The 23,805-nt window shown below is 35.6% G+C and overlaps 1 protein-coding gene across 1 annotated transcript; it reads right to left on the bottom strand.

Moving 5' to 3' along the window:
• Positions 1–205: 205 nt before the first annotated feature.
• On the bottom strand, positions 206–18,245 carry LOC128186550 (LHFPL tetraspan subfamily member 2a protein-like). The gene is made up of 3 exons (XM_052856369.1): positions 17,741–18,245; positions 11,754–12,161; positions 206–602 (listed from the first exon to the last, which is right to left on the bottom strand). The coding sequence occupies exons 2-3, from the start codon at positions 12,124–12,126 to the stop codon at positions 391–393; spliced, it is 585 nt and encodes a 194-aa protein (XP_052712329.1). The 5' UTR covers positions 12,127–12,161; positions 17,741–18,245; the 3' UTR covers positions 206–390.
• Positions 18,246–23,805: the final 5,560 nt, after the last annotated feature.

Raw genomic sequence — 23,805 nt, 5'->3', positions numbered from 1 at the left:
TAATCCACGCCCAGTAATAATATACATCTTGTAATCCACGCCCAGTAATAATATACATCTTGTAATCCACGCCCAGTAATAATATACATCTTGTAATCCACGCCCAGTAATAATATACATCTTGTAATCCACGCCCAGTAATAATATACATCTTGTAATCCACGCCCAGTAATAATATATATCTTGTAATCCACGCCCAGAAACCAGTGGGGTCGTTGCAGTTCTTTGTCGTTTATTTGAATATCATATAAAATCTGTACCGAACTAACTCAACCACAGCTAGCAATCAATGCCCCCACATTTAATGCAATCTAACAAGTAAACACACATACATTACATAATATGGTGGTAAATGCATAATGAAGTACTATACAACAAAGATGCTTGGCATCAGAGAAGATCCGTGGTTTGCATGTCTGTATAATGAGACAGGACAGGACAAAACATTGCCAGAGCTGTCCCCACCACCGCCAGAACGAGGCCCCAGCCCACCTCACACTGGTCACTATTGTACATACTGGATCCGCCCCCGCAATGTTTCCGGATGAACTTGGAATTGAATCCCAAAGGATAAATGAAAAGACCGGCAATCATCACCAGCACTGAAAGGAAAACCACAGATTTAGCAGCAAAGTCAATTTTATCCACTTCTTGATAAACTAGATGTATTTGAAAAAAAAAATCAAAATAATGTCATGTTGTAAATTTTGTATTTGCTAGTACTGCCACCCGGTAAATTCAAATTTTATAGTAATAACCTTGTCACAGTTTAAGTAGGTGATAGAATTTTAGTATTTGATTCAAATGTAGAGTAAGGAAGAAACATATTACGTTTGGTTTGGCCGGACGGTTACACTTCCGATTAGTTGAAAAATTATAACTTCGCCATCAAAATCATACAAACAGACAACAATCATGTATTTCTTGCCACTTCGTATTGGTTATTGTTGAGCTTACATTATGTTTCAATAAATCCACAGAAAATCATTCTTTCATACAATAATTAAAGTCTAATAGAGGAGCATTATACGTTTTTAGAATTACAACAGGAACATATTTGTTTTGGTTAAGGTCTTTTTTGTGTCTTGTTAGAAATGAAATGGCTAATAATCTTCAATCCTACACGATCTCTTCGACTCTCAACATCAAGGACAACTTTTGTCATCAAAAACTGTAATGTCGGAAAGAATATTAAGATTGCTGCAGTAAAAATCAGAATACATCAATTCATTCTGACAGAGAGCGGGTGTAAATTCGCCATAGGAACCAAACACGGAATTGTCACGCCAGAGAAATCCAGTCGATAACTATTATCCTCATAGTCAGGAATACAACCATTAATTTTAATTTTAAAACCAGCACACATACCCACAATATTATTTCCTTTTTCATGGAAAGTAAGGCATATCAAACATTTTGAAGGAATTCTGATGGAGCTTGGGCACTACAGTTTGTTTAAAGTCCATGGAGCAGTAGTTGAAGAATTCCAGAGAATTGCAAGAGTATCAAATAGCTAAAAGAATTCGAAGCTAATTAAACTAAAACCCAAAATCGATGTCTTGTTAGGAAGAAAACGATAAAATTACTAGTATGAATTATGTAGGGAGATTATTGGCCAAGATTAGCCAACAGAACACATTAAGTGAGTCAGAAGTCGAGGAATGGAGTCACTGCCCGGCGTTGTTTTAACTCGTTTGCTCATTTTCTAATTGAATCATTGAATTCACAATTAAGGTTAAAATGAGCAATTTCTCTTTTATCCTCTCGGAATATCTTCTCGTGACAAAATGGTTCCCTTGGGATTTGATTGGACGGTGTCCACGCTATCAGCATCAATCCCGTGAGTCAGAGCTAATTATAGCCTGTTCCTGAAACAGTCCTATATCCGGGCCTCCACGCGGTGAGTAGGTTTCATTCATGTTTTCCCGTAAACTGATACAGACTATAGCACTATATTTCGGTGTCATCCATTCAAAGTGCGACAAGTATCGGCTGCAGGTGTCAACTCACTCCACTAATTATCATCAAATATTTTCACAATTTTTCGCCAGCGTTAAAAGTTCCCAGGGGATTTGCATTGAGTTCTCTGAAAATGGAGAGTTTGATTAAATAAAGCGACAGTTTGCCAAATGAGAGATGATTTGGAGCAACACATTGCTTGCTGGCCCGCATTCCTGCGTCCCCCCGTGATCGGGTGAATCATTTCTAAGACGATAGTCTGCCAATTGCTGTGCATTATGCTGTGAAACCTTGCATGTAATTTGTTTTAATTGCTTGATTCGGCAAAATTGATTGCTTTTAAGTTAGAGAAACAGAGAGAAAGAGAAAGCTTGAATTTAATTTGATTAACGATTGTATGATTGTTTTTAAGAATAGAAAAAATGAATAACCAATTTTTAAATCATTTGCCTTAAGAATTACTCTTTGTCTTATTTTTTAAATACAGTAACTGTTTTTTAAAGTGTTGTTGATATTTGTTGTGGATGTTTTTATCTAAATTAATTCACATTGCATTTTTACGGTTTTTTTTAAACATCTCCCTCTTTCTTACCAAAAACAATTTGTAATTTATGCAGTTCTAAACTGAATTTCTACGATCAACAGGATACTACTATTGTTTTGTTAACATATTCCAAATTTGATTTATCTTAACTCTTGAAGGTGTTTTAGTATTATACCAGACTGTAAAATGTTGTGAACTCACTAGAATTAAATCAAATAAATAACTTCTTTGCGGTCTCTACACAATTTTTCTTGCATTCATTGTGCTACATTCTTGGTTTCCATCTTGAAATGTATAAAAAGAGAATTTTTTCTGGCGTAATCATGTGGGCTGTAATTAAACTCTGATTGAAATAGTAATCTCGGATGTGTTCTTTCCTTGTAATCATTAATAATTGTCAAGAAAACTCGCGAATAGAAACCAACCTCACGTCTTCCGGGACAAATCGGAGATATCAATATGATAATTGCAGATTTCAGTGTGCATAAAATGTCGAGTTACCGAGGACTCCGGGTGTACGGTTACAAGGTATGATAATGACGTCTGGGAATTCCCCTAATCCAGATCAGCCAATTGAATCCCTCCTTTATCAACCACAATAAAACTGGGGAAGAGATGCAGAGTTCCTCCGTTAAGGAGGCCATTATTGTTGGAAATAATGTACGACCTATTTACTGTGAAATCAATGATCCATCGAGTAGAGTCAGACTTCTATTTCTATATCATATGGTGCTCTCTTGAATAGTTTTCACATGCAGTAATTGTATAAAATGTGTCACGTGGTTGCCGTCTATATTTCTGTAGTCGGCGAGTGACAAATTATAAACCGCAATATGGCGGAAACGAGATTTCTATCGACTGTCTACGGAAACATGTCGGGTTATTAAAGTCCATAGAATACTTCTAAAATCCAACACATTTAAATCGACAGTCACAGAAGGTAGGGTAAGAGGTAAAAATATCGAAAATTTGTCAACAACAAACATATTTTAGAATCGGTGTATAACAAGAAAGAGGACGGACGTTGTCTTAAAATGTTTTTTAATCAGTCCTAGTTTACTTAAAACTGGGTTCACCATTGATATTAATCCGCATTATAGTTATAAACGCTTACGAAAAAGCTTTTTGATTATGTTGTCTTATTAATAGGTAAAAATTGCGCATTTTATTAAAATAGAAAGAATAATTTATGTAATAAGATAAATATTCTGTGATTTTTTTATGCGATTTTGTTTCATATCCAACTTTACCTATCATATACATATATGTGTACATCACAAAACAATCATTATATTCCGTTGGAACTAAATTGAATACCAATGGGTTCGTTGGACAACACTTACACATGAAACGTCATGGCTTTCATAGGTACTGCATGTACTTACACAGATATTTACTTTGATAAATTACTGAGTATTGACACATATTCTGGCAGATGTTAGTATCGAAGAAAGATATTGAATATAATAAAAAATCTCGAATTCCTAGGGGGGGTTTTTTAACTCAAAAAAGATATATTGTCACTTATTCTATGCGTCTGATATATCTAATAAAAAGACTGACAAATAAGAAAAATAGTTATGCTGACCAAGGTAATTTTACGTTAAATGTCACCTTCAAAATAACAAACCTGTCTCGGAGGGAGGGCGATAAAATAAAAACAAACAAGCCATTTTTTTTTAAATTTACATTAATAATACAGTGAGTATTTATTCCACTTAGACTATATGTTAGTGATTAAGGTGTCAGTTATAAAGACAATCTCGTAGAGTATCCAATGAATCATCTATAGTGTCCCCAAGACGTTTCGTTTTTCTACAGATTGTAGTATTTTCATAGGCGTTAGAACCGGGGGGGGGGGGGGCTGGGGGGGCTTGTCAAGATTTCTGAGGATTAGTCTAGCCCCCCCCCCCCCGCCCCACTTTCAATTTGCTTCCGACGCCACTGATTTTAGTTTTAAAAAATCAAACTGGAAAAGATAAAAATTTTAAAAAGTGCCTTGTTTGTTTTTTAAACGACGATTTCTCTTAAACCTACGCGCGGGCGGCGTTAAACCTAGATTTAACTTCGGAGAGTCTAATTAACCAAATATAGTTTTTATTACAGTTTTTTCCACTCATACTTTATATTTGAGGCTTAGAAAAGCTAACAAGTTTGTGTTCTTTTTAAGAAAATCCTATCTAGTTACTACATTCCAAATCCAACATTCTTATTCATCTTACAAAATATTAACATTTTATGAATATACATGTATTTTTTAAATTGAGAGTTGATTAAAACCATAAGTTACCACCCATCCCCTAAACATCTACAAATATACGCACTATAAAACAACGTAACTCTTCCTTCTGCAACTCACATTCACTATGATAAATTGGAGTTATCCCACTTTATACAAGACCTGTCACACTTCCATCGGGAAGAGTTCCCTTATTAACGGTCTTGGACAACAATACTTGGATCTCCCAGAGATATCCTCTGAGAGAGAGAGAGAGAGAGAGAGAGAGAGAGAGAGAGAGAGAGAGAGAGAGAGAGAGAGTTCCAAAAGGAGTACCCGAGGCCTATTGTCGGTTATTAGTCCCCTACCGGTTTCACCGGAGGGGATTATAGCTTTCCTCTGCGTCCGTCAGTCCGTCCGTCCGTCCGTCTGTCCGTCCGTCTGTCTGTCCCATTTCAGTTTTCCACTGTTTTTTTTTCTTTATGCGTTGGACGAATGATATGAAACTTGCTGAGCAGCTTCAAAATATCAAACTACAGATCAAATTTACACTTTTGTAGCGTCTGGTTGACATATTTTCACGAAAATTAATTTTTTATATTCCAATTTTTTAATGTTCGGGTTCGTTATCGGGCTCGGTGTGTATCAAATAAACGAGGAAAGTATATTTTCAGTAATAATATCGTGCATTACTTGGACCATTCCTTTTATTGTTTCTAACAAACAAATAAGTTCTGTAAAATAGTATCAAGCATTGTGTTGTAAATTTAATCGACAGGGTTTTTTGTATTATTAAAATCGGGTTCGTTATCGGGTTGGTCTGTTGAGACGGTAAGAATTGATATTCTGCATAACAGTGGATCGTTTTCACAAATTTCTACATACCGGCAGGGGACGTGTATTGCTTATGCAATACTCTCAGAATGCTTGTTTTAGGATGTGAATTCAATAAATGAGTCTGAAATTTCAGGGATGAGGAGGGTCCGGACTCTCTAACTGCAAAACTGTTGCTGTCAGAAAACAGACTGACAGCCGCGAGTCAATATTTTTTTCGGTAAGCTGCAGTCCTTGTTGGTTGCTCTGCTGCTACGGTCTCTAGACCCCCTATAGATCCTTGCATTGAGAGAAGAAAGAAAATTTAGGAGGGAGATGTTAGTTATATTTAACGCGAGGATATAGGATGCAAGGTGAGGGCCTCGCAGTTACTATACCCGAGACCCCCCCCCTTCCGATCAGGACCTAATAAACTTAAGTAATTATTGTTATACTTTTATGTCAAATACTGAAATCTGATTGGTTGAGACGCAGTTAATAATATTTTCTATTACCCTCAGCGTTAGCAACGCACTTAGCAACGGGTAACATTAAAAAATGTTACATGCGCAAAAATTATGCGCGTACGGTTCGCTGTAGAATTCACGTTATTCCTATTTAAAAGCAGTAAAATTTTCTTAAAAATTAAGACATTCAGTATAACAAAATAAATAGTGCCTGTTTGGGAGGATAACAGTTGAAATTGACACCCCTCGAAAACCATTGTCAACCTCCGCTTCGCGTCGGTTGACAATGGTTTTCTCGGGGTGTCAATTTCAACTGTTACCCTCCCAAACAGGCACTATTTATATAATATCAAACAAGACCACGTGTGTTGGGAGAGGGGCACATTTTGTCTCAAATTTACACAATTCCATTTTCGTTTAAACCATTCCCTTATTTCCCCATTCAATGAATCAGAATTTGAAATTGGCGAAGTCGGTGAGCATCACCCCTTTTTTTATTTTTTACTTATCAAGATGCTACGGTAGATTTGGTTCCCGCTTTTAAAAACTACATGCATGCTAAGTGCTTGCAAATAATACACATACCATGAGGATGTCCCGATAAACGATTTGGTGGTAAATCTATACCAGAACAGACTTTTAGAACTCTTCTTTTGTACTTCGTTTCTTAATCATAAAAATGTTATCAAGAAGAAAGAAGCAAGCATATTAAAAGAATTGGTCTTTGACGTAATACCGGATAAACTGTGTGAAATAAAAAGTCTTTGTGGAGTCGATATTCTGTCATATCTCTCAAAGTTAAGATCCTCTTTAATCCTGTGTATGTCGCCGCGTTTTGTGAGATATCAAACATTGGGCTCGGAATAATGTCAGAACCGTTGATGACGCTTTCGACAACGAATGCCGTCTGCTATCGCCATTTCTAGACTTCCGGTTCCCCTCTCTGATGCCATGACGGATTTAAGAAATGAAGATAATAATTTTTCTATTGATCGAAGTATCAAAGAAAAAATTGACCGGAAAACTTCATCAATGCGCGTAGCGCATTGATGAAAAAGTTTTCCGGTCAATTTTTTCTTTGATACGTCGATCAATAGAAAAATTATTATATTCATTTCTTATCATTTAATAAAATATTTTCAAATAAAAAAATGTGAAGTGTCATTGATCAAAAATGTAAATAATGTAAATGAAGCGGCGCGTATGAATACAAAACAACAACAGCAACAATATTCAAAATGGATGCGCCTTCAGATGCAGAGCTATTGAGCTGAATTAAAGGATTAAACACAAATAGTGAGTTAAAATCTGAACCGGCTGAATTGAAAACGAAAAGAAAATACATGCGATAGCTTGTGATATTATTCACTGTGCAGAAAAACTCGTAATAAAACTAGTTTTCATGTGAGATCGCTGGAATATGCAACTGGACATAACCATCCAAGGAAAGGCGATCGTGGATGAAAATAGCTGATATGTCGACAGAGAATAGTATGTATACGCGACTTTTGTAAACGTTGTGGTAACTAGATAGCCAGTGATGTACTTAAATGGTATTTCTGCCGCTTGCAATGCGCCGAAGGAGTTGATGCATTACTCATAGCTTTTCTTTACGACGCTTATTCTGATGACAGATGATGTACGTGTGTAAATTCAAAAATCATCGTTACCAAATTTGAACAGCAGTGTTACCGTGAAAGTTTATAGGCCTATATGTTCGTTATAATATTCCTGGAAAAGGAACAGCCAGCCTCGCTGTAAATGTTGATTGATCTCAAGCAGACGAAATCGTGAGAAGACGCTCAATTCTCTATTTCGTGAATCAAATAATGTGTTTTGTTTATTTTTGAAGGTTAAACTTTCATTTTTTTATATTCACAAGGTTGCATTTTGTTTGCTGACAATAAAACAGACACAACTTTACATTTTGTTGATAGTGTTTATCTTGGAAATTCCCGTTCTATAAATAGTGTTAGATCAGAACAGTTAAGAAAAGTAGATCCGGAGAAAATTTTATTGATGCAGGTATCAAAGAAATTTTTCGACCAATCAGACGCGCCGATATCTCATCAAATGAATAAATATTAAATGATTCACAAATCAAGCTGAAGGTCCCATCCTGTCTCTTAATGACCGTCATCACAGTACACCACAGTACATTCACGTGTAGCGATAAATCAAACAAATAAAAATAACGCGCACTTATTCCATAACACGAAACTCCCACTCTCGAGAGTGGCACCAAGTATGGCACGCCAAATTCACAAAAATTAACTATTCATTTAGTTTCACAGTTGATATACTAGGTTTATCGATTGTTAACTGTAGTTTACGAACTGCAAACTATATTTAAAAAATCGTTAACTATAGTTTTCATATGTAAGACCATATTTAATGGTTGTAAACTATAGTTTAAGAAATTCCTGTTTGTAAAAAAACGTTAACAATATATTGATTTCTCCGATAAATATAGAGTCATGTAAACTATTCTTTACATTTGTTAACTATAGATAAGAGTTCCTAATCATAGTTTCACAATCATTAAACTACATTTATCAGATAAATTTTGTTTTGCAACTGCAAATGGTTGGGGTTTTTTCAGCGTTAATTATAGTTTTACACTTCTAAAACATAGATGGTCTATGGTTTACAAATGAGAATTATAGATTATTGTTGTTAACTATAGTTTTCTGTCCGTAAACTACAGTTTACAACCGATAAACCAAATTTCCTATGAAATTTCCTGTGAAACTATATTATATAGCTCATATTTGTGAACTTGGCGTGCCATAACTATTGCCATGTGTGTATTACGTAATAATGATCTAAATTGACACGATTTAGCCCAACTAAGCAAACACCAGCTACAATTTTGCAGTGTTTTGTAGAAAAATAGAATTAGAGAGTGTTATTTGATAATCATGACTAATATTCTTATAGCCAAACGATATTTGTGATGAGGAGCAATTTAAAATCAAAGTACTGAAATGCAAAAAATGATCCATAAGACTGGAAACGGAAGACGAAAACTAAAAAGTTAAAAAACGAGTAGTTTTCAAATTAATGTCGTTATACAGGGAACACGATATGAAAGGTTCTGGAAGAACATATTTTATGTATAGTTTTTTCATAGCAATCGATCAATATATAAATACATGGCTTCATGTGGTAAGATATGATGATAGATTAGCCTTTTATATAATGTTCCTGGTTATTGTTACGAACATAAAACAAACAAACTCTCTCTCTCTCTCTCTCTCTCTCTCTCTCTCTCTCTCTCTCTCTCTCTCTCTCTCTCTCTCTCTCTCTCCAAACAATTATTTCGGTTCTTAGCGGGATGGTTTTCATTCAGCTCATAAGCACTTGTTGACGTCAAAAAGTCAATACAAAAAAGTGTCCGCATCGAATATGAAGTTGATCAGTTGTCCATTTATAGCCCTACTGTAACTAGTTGTCATTTGAAAGTATTGAATTAACGAAGCTCAAGGAAACCCGATACAAGTGTAATTTGTATAAGACATCGATTCTCTGACAGGTTGGGAAACAATCACAAAACAAAACATATTTACTAATGGGAGGAAATTCCTGTAATAAATCACTGCCTATTATTTGGAGGGCCAGAAATCACGCACAAAGCGCCGGTATTATAAATCAGGGCCTCTATAATTGAATCGAGCAAATTTACGCCCGCGTTTGAAGGATGTTAGGTAGCACACTGACAAACAAATTAGTATTCTACTTTATTGAATAAGCTTTTCATAAAATAGAATTACGTACGATGTGTTTGGATCATGGCTTGTCAATCTACGATGATTTTATAACTAAAACAGCAGTAAATACATGCTGTGAGTAAGAACATGGCAATGTTTCTAATACAATCAAAATATTAGTATTTGATTGGCAATACACGGTTTTGCCTTCGTACCGATGCTTTGTGTCTAAATGTTTTTAATCAAAATTTCTATACTTTTAAGTACATTGTAAATTGCAACCTTTCAAGCGCAAATAAGGAATCATTCTTTGAGTATTATGAGGTGATAATTCCTTATTACTTATATTTATATAATTTTAGGCCAGCGCACGATTAAATCTATAATATAAATAAGCAAGCCCCGCCGGCGCCTCAATTTGGCGTCATTTGTATTATGGGTTATATAGTACAAAATCGATACGTAGTGTTATCACAGACAAAGACACTGAATAATGTAAATATATACTATTGTTATACTTTCATGTTAAATACTGAAATCTGATTGGTTAAGACGCAGTTAATAATATTTACTATTACCCTCAGCGTTAGCAACGCACTTGGCAACGGGTAACATTAAAAAATGTTACATGCGCGAAAATTATGCGCGTACGGTTCGCTGTAGAATTCACGTTATTCCTATATAAAAGCAGTAAAATTTTCTTAAAAATTTTAAAAAAGACATTCAGTATAACAAAATAAATAGTGCCTGTTTGGGAGGATAACAGTTGAAATTGACACCCCTCGAAAACCATTGTCAACCTCCGCTTCGCGTCGGTTGACAATGGTTTTCTCGGGGTGTCAATTTCAACTGTTACCCTCCCAAACAGGCACTATTTATATAATATTCAACAGCAAAACAAGTATCGACACTCTTATACTCGTCGATTAAGAAACTGTAAAGAGTCGCCAAAAATAAAAAAGAATAGACCCCATCCAATACCCTTTTTAATCAAGACGCAAACAATTCAATCCGGAAAAAAAACCCTAGACATGCACGGTATTTTAACATTTTCCTCCTGAACATGAAAACATTTTAAATGATAAACAACGCCACAAATGAATACTAGTATATGCGTCAACACTACAAACTACATGATATTGCTCTCGTAAAGCGTGTATTCAATAGCAATATTATCGTGCATTCTTTTAACCATGAGTATTCGTGAAATATGAGCCAGATATGACTAAGATGAAAATAAATCTTCCCGACTCGGTTTCGCAAAAATCTGCTGTAATATTGAACTCTGCTGACATCGAAACTTTAGATTCACGGTCACAGCACATACTTAAATTACAAGTGCCTTATGGTTGAGGTTTGAAGTTTAAGGCCAAACAGAGATAAATGCAGTCACCTTTGCTATGAATTGACACTTATTTCAAGGTCACTGCCCATATTCACTTCCCACCAGCACTTTTTGTGTGAAGCTTGAGATATTCGATGACCTTGACCTTAGATGCATGTAGAAACTCGGTTCACAGAGCGGGGGGTTTAATTAAACCTTGATATATTAATTAAACCTTGATATATTTTTGCTTGTGTATATTATTATTTATTCTAGACTTTATACAATCTTCTTTATTTGGAATAAGAGAAAGTCATATCCACACCTTGCAAAAGTTGTTTCTCTTTGCGGGGTAACACCAAAAAAACACTAAACTTTTCCTTTCGTTATGGAAACAAATATTTGGGCGTCCTGTGATGAAATCTCTTTGAATTTGATTTATTCCTTCAATGTGTGGGTTGCCCCATCCTGGTGCAATCAAAATTCATGCAGAAAACAGATATTTAGCGTCAAATGACATTTAGATACAAACCTCTACAAAGGCTACTGTGATAAATCCATGGGGTTTCCCCTCAAAGATGACCGCCAAAGGACATAACTTTTGTAACGTGTGGATTGGTCTATTGTGTTGGGTTCAGAATTTTGAATTCATCATAAATAAACGGAAATCATCCATATTATTGTTGACTTAGGTTCCTTTAACTTGTTTTGGTCTTACCTGCGATGAACTGCACGTAGCCCGCCATGACAGTGACGGATTTGACGGCGTCGTTAGGAATGCATGACGTACACACCGCCAGGAACGCACCGCAGCACAGCAATATACATCCGCCACCAAAAAGAGTGCACGACGCCTGCCACGCCCCGGACGGGAGACTGCCCAGGTTGAAATATCCGCCATAGAACTCACAACGTTGCTTTCCAAAGTCCTGACTGACGACGTCTAGAACCGTGACGCACGTGCTGATTAGCCCGAAACTTCCGGTCTGATTTGGAGTGACGATCCAGATGGGCTGGATGAAGGAGTAAGTTCCGAGGGCAGAGACCAGAATCGACAGGAAAGTCCATATCAGTAATACGGGGGAGTTCATGTCAATGGCCCAAACATCTTGTTCTCCTTCGATGACTGGAAAAAAAATTATGTTTTGAAATCCCAGTTTGGAGCAATAAATAATAAAGTAACTAACAAGAGTACCTCCTCAATGGCTGGTTTTAATTAATTGCGTAATTTTGTTATTTCAATATCGCATTTAATAGAAATGGTGTTCAATAATTCAGCAACTTGATTTAGTGCTGAAATTTAAAACCCCGAGTGACGACTCAATAAACACCGGAAGTTGTGTTTGAATGGCGGGATCCGTCACTCTGTCTCATTTCTAAAGAATCGTCATGGCGGAAAATGAAAACCTGTCATAATCAGCAGCCACAATTCTTTCATTTTTATCTTCATCATTAAAGACATCGTTTATTACGTTTAATTTGAAATCGATTGCTCCGATGTACATGTAAAAAGTACTAGTATACGAAAAAGAGTTCAATACTTTGGGGGTTTAAATTTTTTACTATACTTATTGAATATGTTTAGTAATTACTACATCTGCCATTTTACATGAATGGCTGTAGATCCATTTGTAAATCTTCAGAAATATATTGCTCTCAGATGAGTTATAGTTATGGTTCCTTTTAATTCTTGATCAAGCAATCCTTATGATACACAGTGATCAGCCAGCGTCTGACATACAGAAAGTCTGATTGATCGATATGTACATGTATGATACACTTAATTCATTGATAAATGCGCTGAACAGTCTTATCTACCGTGTGCTAATTAAGGGGAGATGCCTATTTATGTCAATAACGAATTGCATAATAGTTAACTTTTTATTTAATCTGTAGTAATTGGCTGCATTTCTCCTTCCGCACGTGTGGGGGCGCCCCGTAATCTCTGTGTAACCAATCGTTTCAGACTTCAGTGTGGCGGCCCAGCCATGTCATCATATCGCGGCCCAGCCATGTCGTCATATCACGGCCCAGCCATGTCGTCATATCACGGCTTAACCATGTCGTCATATCACGGCTCGGCCATGTCATCATATCGACCTGCCGCTAAGTCTCCAAGAAACGATAATTCTACTGCAGCTAGTTTACTTACTCCTACAACAGTAGGCGTTGAATGTTTGTGGTGTTATATTTATTGTAGGGATGTCTTAACTCAGTACCTTAATCAACGATTTCACTAATTTTCGATAATTGAGATTAAATGTTTAAGCATTCAAGTACAAAAAAAATTGGTGTACAATATATAAGACCCGTTACAAGTGTACATAGAAACGAGGGGATCAGACAATGTCCGTTCGGACTCCGACTGCTCTTCCATACGTTAAGGAATACTAGTAACTGACTTTGTGAAAAGTTATAGTGGCGAATCGTTTAATGTGATTTTTAAAAATCAGATATAAAATTCAATATCCATTGTATTCGGAGCAGAGAGTTTGTAAGCATTGAAATATAAAATTACTCACTGGATCATAAACAAAAACGTTTTTTTAACAAAACATGATTGCTAACAGAACCCCACCTCAATAAGATGTGTATGAGTACGTGCTTCTGGTACGTGCATTTATTTCTAGTGTATATACGTGTATAAGTACGTGCCTCTGGCACGTGCATTTATTTCTAGTGTATATACGTGTATGAGTACGTGCCTCTGGTACGTGCATTTATTTCTAGTGTATATACGTGTATGAGTACGTGCCTCTGGTACGTGCATTTATTTCTAGTGTATATACGTGTATAAGTACGTGCCCCTGGTACGTGCATTTATTTCTAGTGTATATACGTGTATAAGTACGTGCCCCTGGTACGTGCATTTCTTTCTAGAGTATATACGTGTATGGCTATGTTTTTTCAGTACCTGCATTTATACCTTATGTATATGAATGAATTAAATAGGTAAATAATTTTAATGTGTATGTGCGTATACTTTTATCTACATGTATGTATATATAAGGATACTTGCCTTTTATTCTTATGTATGATTGATAGTGTATGTGTTTTAGTATTTCTGATAAGTGAACCCCCACCTTTTGTATATACATGTACATATGGATACGTGTTTTGTTTGGTACCAAGCAACTCATTCTCTGATAAAGAAAATCCTTGTTTATGTATCAGTGTTGTTACATTCGATAGTCTGTATTAGAGTCTGTGTCATAAGTTGTATAAGACATACTTTGTCATCAATAAAGCAGCGATCAAATTATGTATTGAGCTGATATTTCGGTTTTTAATTCGGCTCGCTATGTTGGAGATAATGATGTTTTGAGGAATGGCATACATTGATGCCGTGGCTTACAGAGGGAGCACAAAGAAGGGCCCTTATCCCGACAGCTCCAATTGTTGCCGTCCGTTGTACTCCTTTTGATTATTAATGTGACGCTCTGATCAATATTCATGTAGATATCATATTCTTTCCCCAGGGAACTCCAATATGCTGTACGTCAGGATAAAAAGAATAAATGCTCTTTTCCTCTATCCAGTCCTTGTAGCGCCGGACCATCGATTTCACCCCGGTCGTTATCCAAAAACACAAAATGGTTTTCTACATGATTCATCATAAGATAATGGACATAACCAGGTTCTTCAAGATCAACAAATTACTGGACATTACTTTTGCATGTTTATTGCAGCATTGCAAAACTTTTAAAAGCGTTTTTGGTCCATTTGGGTGCAATTAGCTAACATTCGTGGGATTGATTTGCAAATGAAATTTTGAAGAAAAAAATATTTCTTTAAAATTTTTCATGACATTCTATGGCTAGAAATTGTTCAGTTGCAGCAATCATAAACTTTATGCTTCTGTAATCATAATCATTTGGCCGTTTTCATTTCATGCCCGGTCAGGTCTAAACACACCGATAATGCACGCATTAGGGAGAAGTGTCCCGTGGCATGCAATTTCCGGAAAATCCCATAACGAGGGGGTCCTTGTTCCCTCATTATACCTTCATTATTTTGTTAATCTCTCTCTCTCTCTCTCTCTCTCTCTCTCTCTCTCTCTCTCTCTCTCTCTCTCTCTCTCTCTCTCTCTCTCTCTCTCTCTCTCTCTCAGAAATCCCTTAAATTCTTTTGAAAATAAAACAATGTCGAAAGAAAAACCTTGTTTTTTGTTCCAATTTTATTTTAATGCTTTTCTAAGCATAAAATTCATCATTTATATTTCTAAAATTTGACAGAATTAAAAGTGCGCTATGATTGCGGATTGATACAGAAGCGGATGTTTCCCACAAATGAGTTTATAATTAGTCCCCGGGAGAGATACCGTATCGGTCCGCACTCAATAATCAGCGATGTAACTTCATTATATCATAGCAGCAATATGTCAATTTTCCAGTTGACATTTTACTTTCTATTACAATGCTATACAAATCAGCAGAATACACTTGTACTACACCACTCCAGGGAGGCTCTTATCGTCCTTGACCTTTTCAGTTTTCAATTGACCCGAGAGGTGCACCATGCGGTAAACAAATTACATGTATTGAATTTTTGACAAATAATGGCAAAACCTTCTAGCGTAAAGCATAATGTTCTTTTTTTAAAGAATGTTACATTTGTCAGCAGAGGATTAGCTTTAATGTCGAAGTCATTTAGATAAAATGGTGTATTCGGGAACTTGAAGTCCAATAATATTGAACTGTTAATGACTATTTTTGCTTTAATATCGTGTTGATTAGCACAACAAATGCCTATCTCAAACACGCTCTTTCGACCTATAAATTGTTTTAAAAAAACAAAAAACAAAAACATGTATATTCATTGTCAAATCGAAAGAAAATATAAAGAAAAGTCTTAACATGTGTGTATGTAAGACACCATAGTAAAGACCCATTCAGTCAAACTTTATTTGTAATTAAATAAGCAAATTACGCTTCGTTTGCGAGATTATAACAAAGATTATCTTGCTTGTAAATCGAGATTATAACAAAGAATATCTTTCTTATAACTTTACACTGACACTCAAATTTTGGTTGATCATTAGAAAAGCACTACGAAAGCATTGTAAACATCAAAAACAGGAAAATAAAATTTGACCAAAATCGTGACCAGCAATAGCTGTGAAACAGATTGGAGTAGTAGGGAATGTTTCACACTCACAATCCAACTTGTTGGTCAATGTTTTTGTGATTGCGTCACCTGTCCTTTAAACATCCCTTGTTCTCAAACTACATACAGAAACACAGCCGACTACAGTTAAACTCTGTTAACGCGAATTCCCGGGAACCTGTAAATTGTTATAGCGACATCCCTAATCTTATGAATCATAGATAGCCATACATACATAGGTACAAACTGTACTAAAGCTTGTTTTAGCGTAAACAGAATACTACGAATATCACGTACCACCTATAACTGTGTATCAACGTACACAGAATACTACGAATATCACGTACCACCTATAACTGTGTATCAACGTACACAGAATACTACGAATATCACGTACCACCTATAACTGTGTATCAACGTACACAGAATACTACGAATATCACGTACCACCTATAACTGTGTATCAACGTACACAGAATACTACGAATATCACGTACCACCTATAACTGTGTATCAGCGTACACAGAATACTACGAATATCACGTACCACCTATAACTGTGTATCAACGTACACAGAATACTACGAATATCACGTACCACCTATAACTGTGTATCAACGTACACAGAATACTACGAATATCACGTACCACCTATAACTGTGTATCAACGTACACAGAATACTACAAATATCACGTACCACCTATAAATGTGTATCAACGTACACAGAATACTACAAATATCACGTACCACCTATAAATGTGTATCAACGTACATGGAATACTACAAATATCACGTACCACCTATAACTGTGTATCAACGTACACGGCATACTACGAATATCACGTACCACCTCTAACTGTGTATCAACATACACAGAATACTACGAATCCTTAGCTGTAAAAGTAGAATATTGCTATAATTCATTCATTGAGTGTAGCAGATCGCGTGCTACATAATACTTTGTTTCCACACATAAGCCGCTAGGTGTCCTTACAGCAATAATATCATTATTGTCTACAATCATCTGCTGATACAGCTATTTCACTCAATTACAAATGATAAATTCACACCAATCATTATCAATTTTTTTAATTTTTTTTTTTTTTTTGGGGGGGTCATCATCACTTTCTCCTACAAACATACAGTAGATGAAATCTCCGCGTTTACATCGAAAAAAAATACTTCAAGATAAATTTATTATTTTTCTTGAAAAAAAAATATTTGTATGATTCAAATTTGGTTGTATAAGAGAACCTCTTTATTAATACCCATAAAAGAATTCTACTAAATGAAAATTCCCATTTGTTAACAAAGATTAAGATATAAGTAAATCAGGTGCTGATTTGAAATTCCATGAATACATCACTTTACATACATTTTTTTTTTAAATTCAGAACTTATCTTTCAACCTTTTAAAATTAAATCAGACCCTGTCATACAATTAAGACACTTTAAAATTTTTGATTCAATTTTTTTTTCATGAGTGTTGGTTGAACAGAAACATTTGTTACAGTATACACACATTGCTGGAACTTTTCTCCTGCCAAACTTTACATCCTGGATTAAGAGGAAGCAGGAAGTGATTAGATGAGAACTTACCCTCGGTCCCCTTGGACGTGTTGCAGTCCACGGTGCAGACAGGCCGCTGATTTCTCCCGTATCAAAGCTCGTTATCACGAATAAAAAGCCTGGAGTCAGGGCACTTGTTGCACAAAAGTCCGTAAGTTCCTCTACTCCTTGATTCTTACTCCGGCTGCAATCAATCAATATTCCCCATTCATAGACAAGCGATGAATAAAGGCATAATACGACTTGATTGTGCACAGTGGAAATACCAAATTAGATAATAAGTATATATATGTATGTATGTTAAGAAAAATATCAGATTCCGAGAAATCCGTTCAATGAACTTCGTCCAGAGTAATAAAATGAAATCCGAGTTTTACTATGACCGTTCGAACGACTTTGCATCCCCCGATATTATAAGCAGAAAGTTTGAGTGTAATTTGTCAAATCCCATCGATTCCAATAAAGTAAGAAAGCGAGGGCCTCTGTAGCTAGCTGGTTAGGTCTCTCCTAACCACTCTGGATTCAATAAAAGATGTAAATTTAGTTGTAATCGAAGAGTTATCATAAATTACGGCCAATTAGAACAGATCGATATGTGTTGTTGTCCAAATATTGAAGTTACAGTATTTCTCTCCCGATATAGGACCAGAGGAAGCATGTACCTGGGGGAACTGCGGGCTGATATTGTTGTATACCTGATGATTTGACGACAAAATATGCAAAATGGTGACTGTAGTTATATAATTAACCTGATATTGCCAGGAATAAAATGTAATCAAGCGTCGATTTATCTTGATGGCTGACGAATACCGCAGGATGTACGGCCGTTTGATTACGATGCCGACGACGGGCGACATCTGAAGGACTTCCGGTGTATGATCGGCCATTGATACGGTTGTTGTTTTGTTTATATGTAAATCAAAAGGTAAAGCAATGACGTCACATCTTTACAAGATTTTTTTTACCATCTTTGAGAAAATTTCGAATATATTCAGGCTTATCAATGATTAGATGGTTTGTGGTATCTCTGTATTTTTTGACATATTCAGTCTACTGGAATGTAAGTATTGATGTGGAATTGATCAATAATAAAACAGAATGCGAGAGATATTTATTTTTCTTAGAAAAACAAGAAGAATTTTCATTTGAACTTTCTATATCTGCTTTAAGGCTTGATTTTCGACCAGTCCGGTGGATTTACACTGGGATTACTGGGATTAGCTGGAGGAAAAGAAGATTCCCATCCTATAAAACGACAAATATATCCGAGGAATTGAGTTGCTCCTTCAGATAAATGTGTTTGGTGTTGTTTGCACTCTATACGTCTTCCAAGAGAAAGGCTGATGGCAAGAGATTGATACAGGGACCCTCCGATATTGACCAAATGCTGATATTACATTACACGGGGGAGCGACCAGCTGTCAGGCTGTCTACTCGATACAAACCCCAAACACTGCTGCTAAGTCCGGAATCAATCTCTGGCGGAGTACGCTGACAAATGAAAGAAATAGGCCTCCTTTCGTCAAGTTCGTTTTCTTGTTGCGGTTTTGATTTTACGTTGATTTGAAATGGCATCCCTTTATATTGCTTTGACGATAGAACACAGATTATATCTAACATTATGATGTCAATCAAAAGGGCTTTGTATTGTAGTCTTAAGACAAATCCTTCATCTTCAGTTATGTAATAGACAGAATTTATTGCAATGGCTTTTGTTCTGTAAAAGACTCTCTCTCTCTCTCTCTCTCTCTCTCTCTCTCTCTCTCTCTCTCTCTCTCTCTCTCTCTCCAGAAGTAATGAGCATATTTATTCATACCTTCCTTATTACATTAATGTTGCGTACAATTTGGCGGAATGGCCCTGTTTTGCTGTCCCCAAATTGTAAGAAATATCGATTCCAGAGACTGGTTCCAAAACACAATTATAGCTCACAAATATGTGTTTTAATTTTCTGTCATTTCAAGGGGACTTCATACATAGATAAAACCAATTTATAAACAATATTCACGCTATATTTCTGCTTTAAGTAGAAATCAATAGTAAAGAGGTACAAGGCTATTACGGCCGAGCTTTGCTGACTTGAGCTTCTGTTTTAAGGATAATGACTTACTGGTGTTACTGAACTAATTCTTAACACGTCAACATTCGTAATGCTTAAACACTCCTGGTCTCATTTGATGGTTATATTCTCAAGAAATACTCTATTTGCAGCAAATTACCTACACATTGTAAAAGTTTCCCCGGAGAGAGCCAGGGAAGGCTCCTATTCTCCGGTAATCTCTTGCCAAGTAGACGATTTGTAAAACATACAGCTAGATAGAAAGGAGAAGTCTCGCGAGAGTTCCTGGAGAAGACAGTTCCAGACTCAGACAAGGGCTTTGATCACCCCCAGATAGCGTGTGGGTTAATTAATGGCCAGGAATTCACAAGTCAGCTAGTTCGTAGACTTTATTGGGTGCTTTAAAGCAGTTTATGTAGATTACATACTTACTGTTTCCTCCCTCTGTATACGTTAAAACCACTAGTTTAGGTCAACACCCTTAAATAAATGCAATTGCTATTGCAGAGTTTGAATAATTTTCTTTTTAAACTGTAAACACCCGCTCACCATTCAAAAAGTCATCAGAGTATTTATGATAAATAGAATCACCTTGCTCTCGATCTTCATACTACACTATTTTCGTTTTGTAATCTTGTTTATTTCTGCTATTTAACAAGACAAAATGTTTGTTACAAAACAGTCCAACAAGAAGCATGTAGATGTCTGTTCTTTATTATATCGGATAAAAAACTTATCATCATTAAAAATGGTGGTCGGAGAAATGTCGGAGAAAGGTAAAACTATTATTGGATGGCTACAGGTAAACCAGAAACAAGAATAAGAATGCATTTGTCGTTAAAGAAACAGATTCCTTTCAGAATGACAAAGATAGCACAATGCAGCAGATGAAATACCGCTACATAATCCAATGTAGTGAGGGACCAGTCAAGTTGTAAGATTAATGTTATCACACTCCTAATTAAGTTGTCATTGTGGTGTTTAGAATAAAAGAACAATCAAGTTGTCGTTGAGATGTTGTGCTTAAGCTTAAGAGTAAGAGAACAGTAAAGTTGTTGGTAAAATGTTGTACTCTAGCGTAAGAGTAAGATAACAATCAAGTTGTTGGTAAAATGTTGTACTCTAGCGTAAGAGTAAGATAACAATCAAGTTGTCGTTGAGATGTTGTGCTTTGGCGTAAGAGTAAAAGAACAATCAAGTTGTCAGAAAGATGGTCTGTTTAGCTTAAAGTCGCATACATGTAGGTACGATTTTGGTCAAATATTATTTTTTCGATTTTAATATTTACAATTTTTAATGGGCAACCAAAATGTCGGTGTCATTCGTTGAGTTATAAACGAGTTACAGAGCTTGCAATTTTTTGCTATGTAAACAAAGCTTTTGTTTACATTTTGAACGTTGAAGTGAAAATGTCAGTTTTAGACCTAAAATGAATGTGCTACATGTTAGGAACTGTTTATTTATGCTTAAAATGAATAGAAAGATAGACAAATCAGCTTGAAAAAGATTTTACTAGTATATTGAACCTTTGTAAACAAAAACAGGGCACGAGCCTTGTTTACATTACTAAAAATTGAGAGCCCCTTATCTTGCTTATAACTACTCAACGACTGACTCTCAAATTTCATTTGATTATTAGAAATTCATAGAGCGTTGTAAATAATAAAAACAGAAATATAGAATTTGACCAAAATCGTGATCGTGTCCCTTTAAGAGTAAGAGAACAATCAAGTTGTTGGTTAGGTATTGTTCTTAAGCTTAAGAGTAAACAATCAAGTTGTAGGGGAGATGTTGTGCTTTAACGTAAGAGTAAAAGAACAATAAGGTTGTCGGGGAAATGTTGTGCTTTACCGTAAGAGTAAGGAAAACAATCAAGTTTTCGTGGAGATGTTGTGCTTTAACGTAAGAGTAAAAGAACAATCAAGTTGTCGGTAAGATGTTGTGTTTTGGCGTAAGAGTAGGAGAACAATCAAGTTGTCGGTAAGGTGTTGTGCTTTACCGTAAGAGTAAGAGAACGATCAAGTTGTCGGTAAAATGTTGTGCTCTAGCGTAAGAGTAAGATAACAATCAAGTTGTCATTGAGATGTTGTGCTGAAAATGAATAGATAGCTAGACAAATCAGCTTGAAAAAGATTTTACTGGTATATTGGACCTTTGTAAATTTACATGACAAAGAATTGTGAGCCCTGTATCTTGCTTATAACTCAACGACTGACTCTCAAATTTCATTTGATTATTAGAAATGCAAATGTAAATAATAATAACAGAAAATAGAATTTGACCAAAATCGTGCCCCTCTAAGAGTAAGAGAACAATCAAGTTGTCGGTGAGATGTTTGGTTTTACCGTAAGAGAAAGAGAACAATCAAGTTGTCAGAGAGATGGCTTGATTAGCTTGAGAATAGGAGAACAATCAAGTTGTTGGTTAGGTATTGTTCTTAAGCTTAAGAGTAAACAATCAAGTTGTCGGTGAAATGTTGGGCTTTAGCGTACGAGTAAGAGAACAATCAAGTTGTCGGTAAGATGTTATCGCATTCTGGAGTAGAAAATTATAATACTGTAATAACGACCACCTCCCTGCCTGAAATTTTTAAAAAGGGAATTTGAAACGTATAATTTAAGCGATAAACTTATAGATCATAATACACTGCATGACCTAGCTGATATTGAAAAGTTACAAGATTGTGATACAAAATAATTTCCCCATATGTGTTAACTTCCGAGATTGGTTTTATGTGTATATGTTTTTAAAGATGAACTAAAACAAGGTAGCTAATACTTATGATTTATTAGGAGAACAATCAAGTTGTCATTGAGATGCTGTCCCTCAACGGAAGAGTAAGAAACAGGTCAGGTGTAAGCTTGAGATGTCACCTTAAAACAAACAATCAGGTTGTAGTGATGTTTGCTTAAAGCTGTTTAGAAAGAGAAAAGTCAAGCTGCAAGCTTTATTGTTTTCTAGATGACAAGCAAGAAGTAAAGTTGAGATCTTGACTTAAAGTTGTCGAGATAGAGAATAATCACGCTGCTAGCTGAGATGATGGCCACTGTGAACCCTATACTGTTCTATATTCAGGTAGCAAGTGTATCGTCCTCCATCATTAGAGGTTCATCAGTTTTTTTGTAAACTCAACAAGTCAATTATAATTTTGGTAAAATACATGTTGTATGTCGACATTAAACTATCATCCATTATAGTGTATTTATAAACTGGGGCATTTTCTATGGCATTCAAAAGGAGCGCTAGCAAAAAAAACCAACAAATTTTATCCAATACAATTTATTAAACTCTTTCTACAATCATAATAAATGATAACTCAAATGATTTTTCAGATTAGTTTTGCTTAAAATGGAAAGTAAATCAAAATACAGCACTTTGTGAAAAAAAAATCTGATTCCAGTGACTGACAATGAACAAGCTTGTGCTGTTGTGTTCCCTAGCGGTTGTCACCGGGGACCGCCATGGGAACTTTGACAAGACGTTGATTGCACATAAATATATGGAATTAATATGTCTTTCCTTTCACTTACTTTCATGTAAAGCCTCCGATTTTTTTATGAAGTGCACAATAGATTCATGTTTATGTTTTCCTTTCATAAATATTCACATAAAGTACCGCATTAGAAATAAAGAGGTTATGATGAGATTGATAAACTAATTTTTTTTTAAAGTTAAAAAAATAAAACTTGATATCAGAAGACCACCAAAAAACCATATTTTTAACGATTGTAAAAAATTATGGTGGAGGTTTTGTTTTCACTTTCTGAATAAATCAAAGCACAAATGATATAAATAAAAGAGGAAGTGTTTTCAGTGTTATACGAGCAGCACATTAATTGTCAGTTTTACATTATACACAAAAAAACCAGCTTCTTAGAAAAAAGCAGTGTGACAATATGTTAGCAAGACAAAATTATAAACCTTTTTGAATTTTGAGAATCACATACACAACAATGTAAATCTGAGGCAGAAAAACAACGAATTTAATTGATAAGTCTTTAATCCGTATTTCTCTCTCTCTCTCTCTCTCTCTCTC

Source organism: Crassostrea angulata, chromosome 6, assembly GCF_025612915.1.
Source record: "Crassostrea angulata isolate pt1a10 chromosome 6, ASM2561291v2, whole genome shotgun sequence".
NCBI classification, from domain to species: domain Eukaryota; kingdom Metazoa; phylum Mollusca; class Bivalvia; order Ostreida; family Ostreidae; genus Magallana; species Magallana angulata.
This window is presented reverse-complemented; position numbering and strand designations above follow the sequence as displayed.

Coding starts and splice junctions, on each gene's coding strand:
- LOC128186550 (XM_052856369.1), bottom strand. CDS start 12,126: ATGAACTCCCCCGTATTACTGATATGGACTTTCCTGTCGATTCTGGTC. Junction 603..11,753: donor CTACGTGCAGTTCATCGCAG/GTAAGACCAAAA, acceptor TTTTCCTTTCAG/TGCTGGTGATGATTGCCGGT.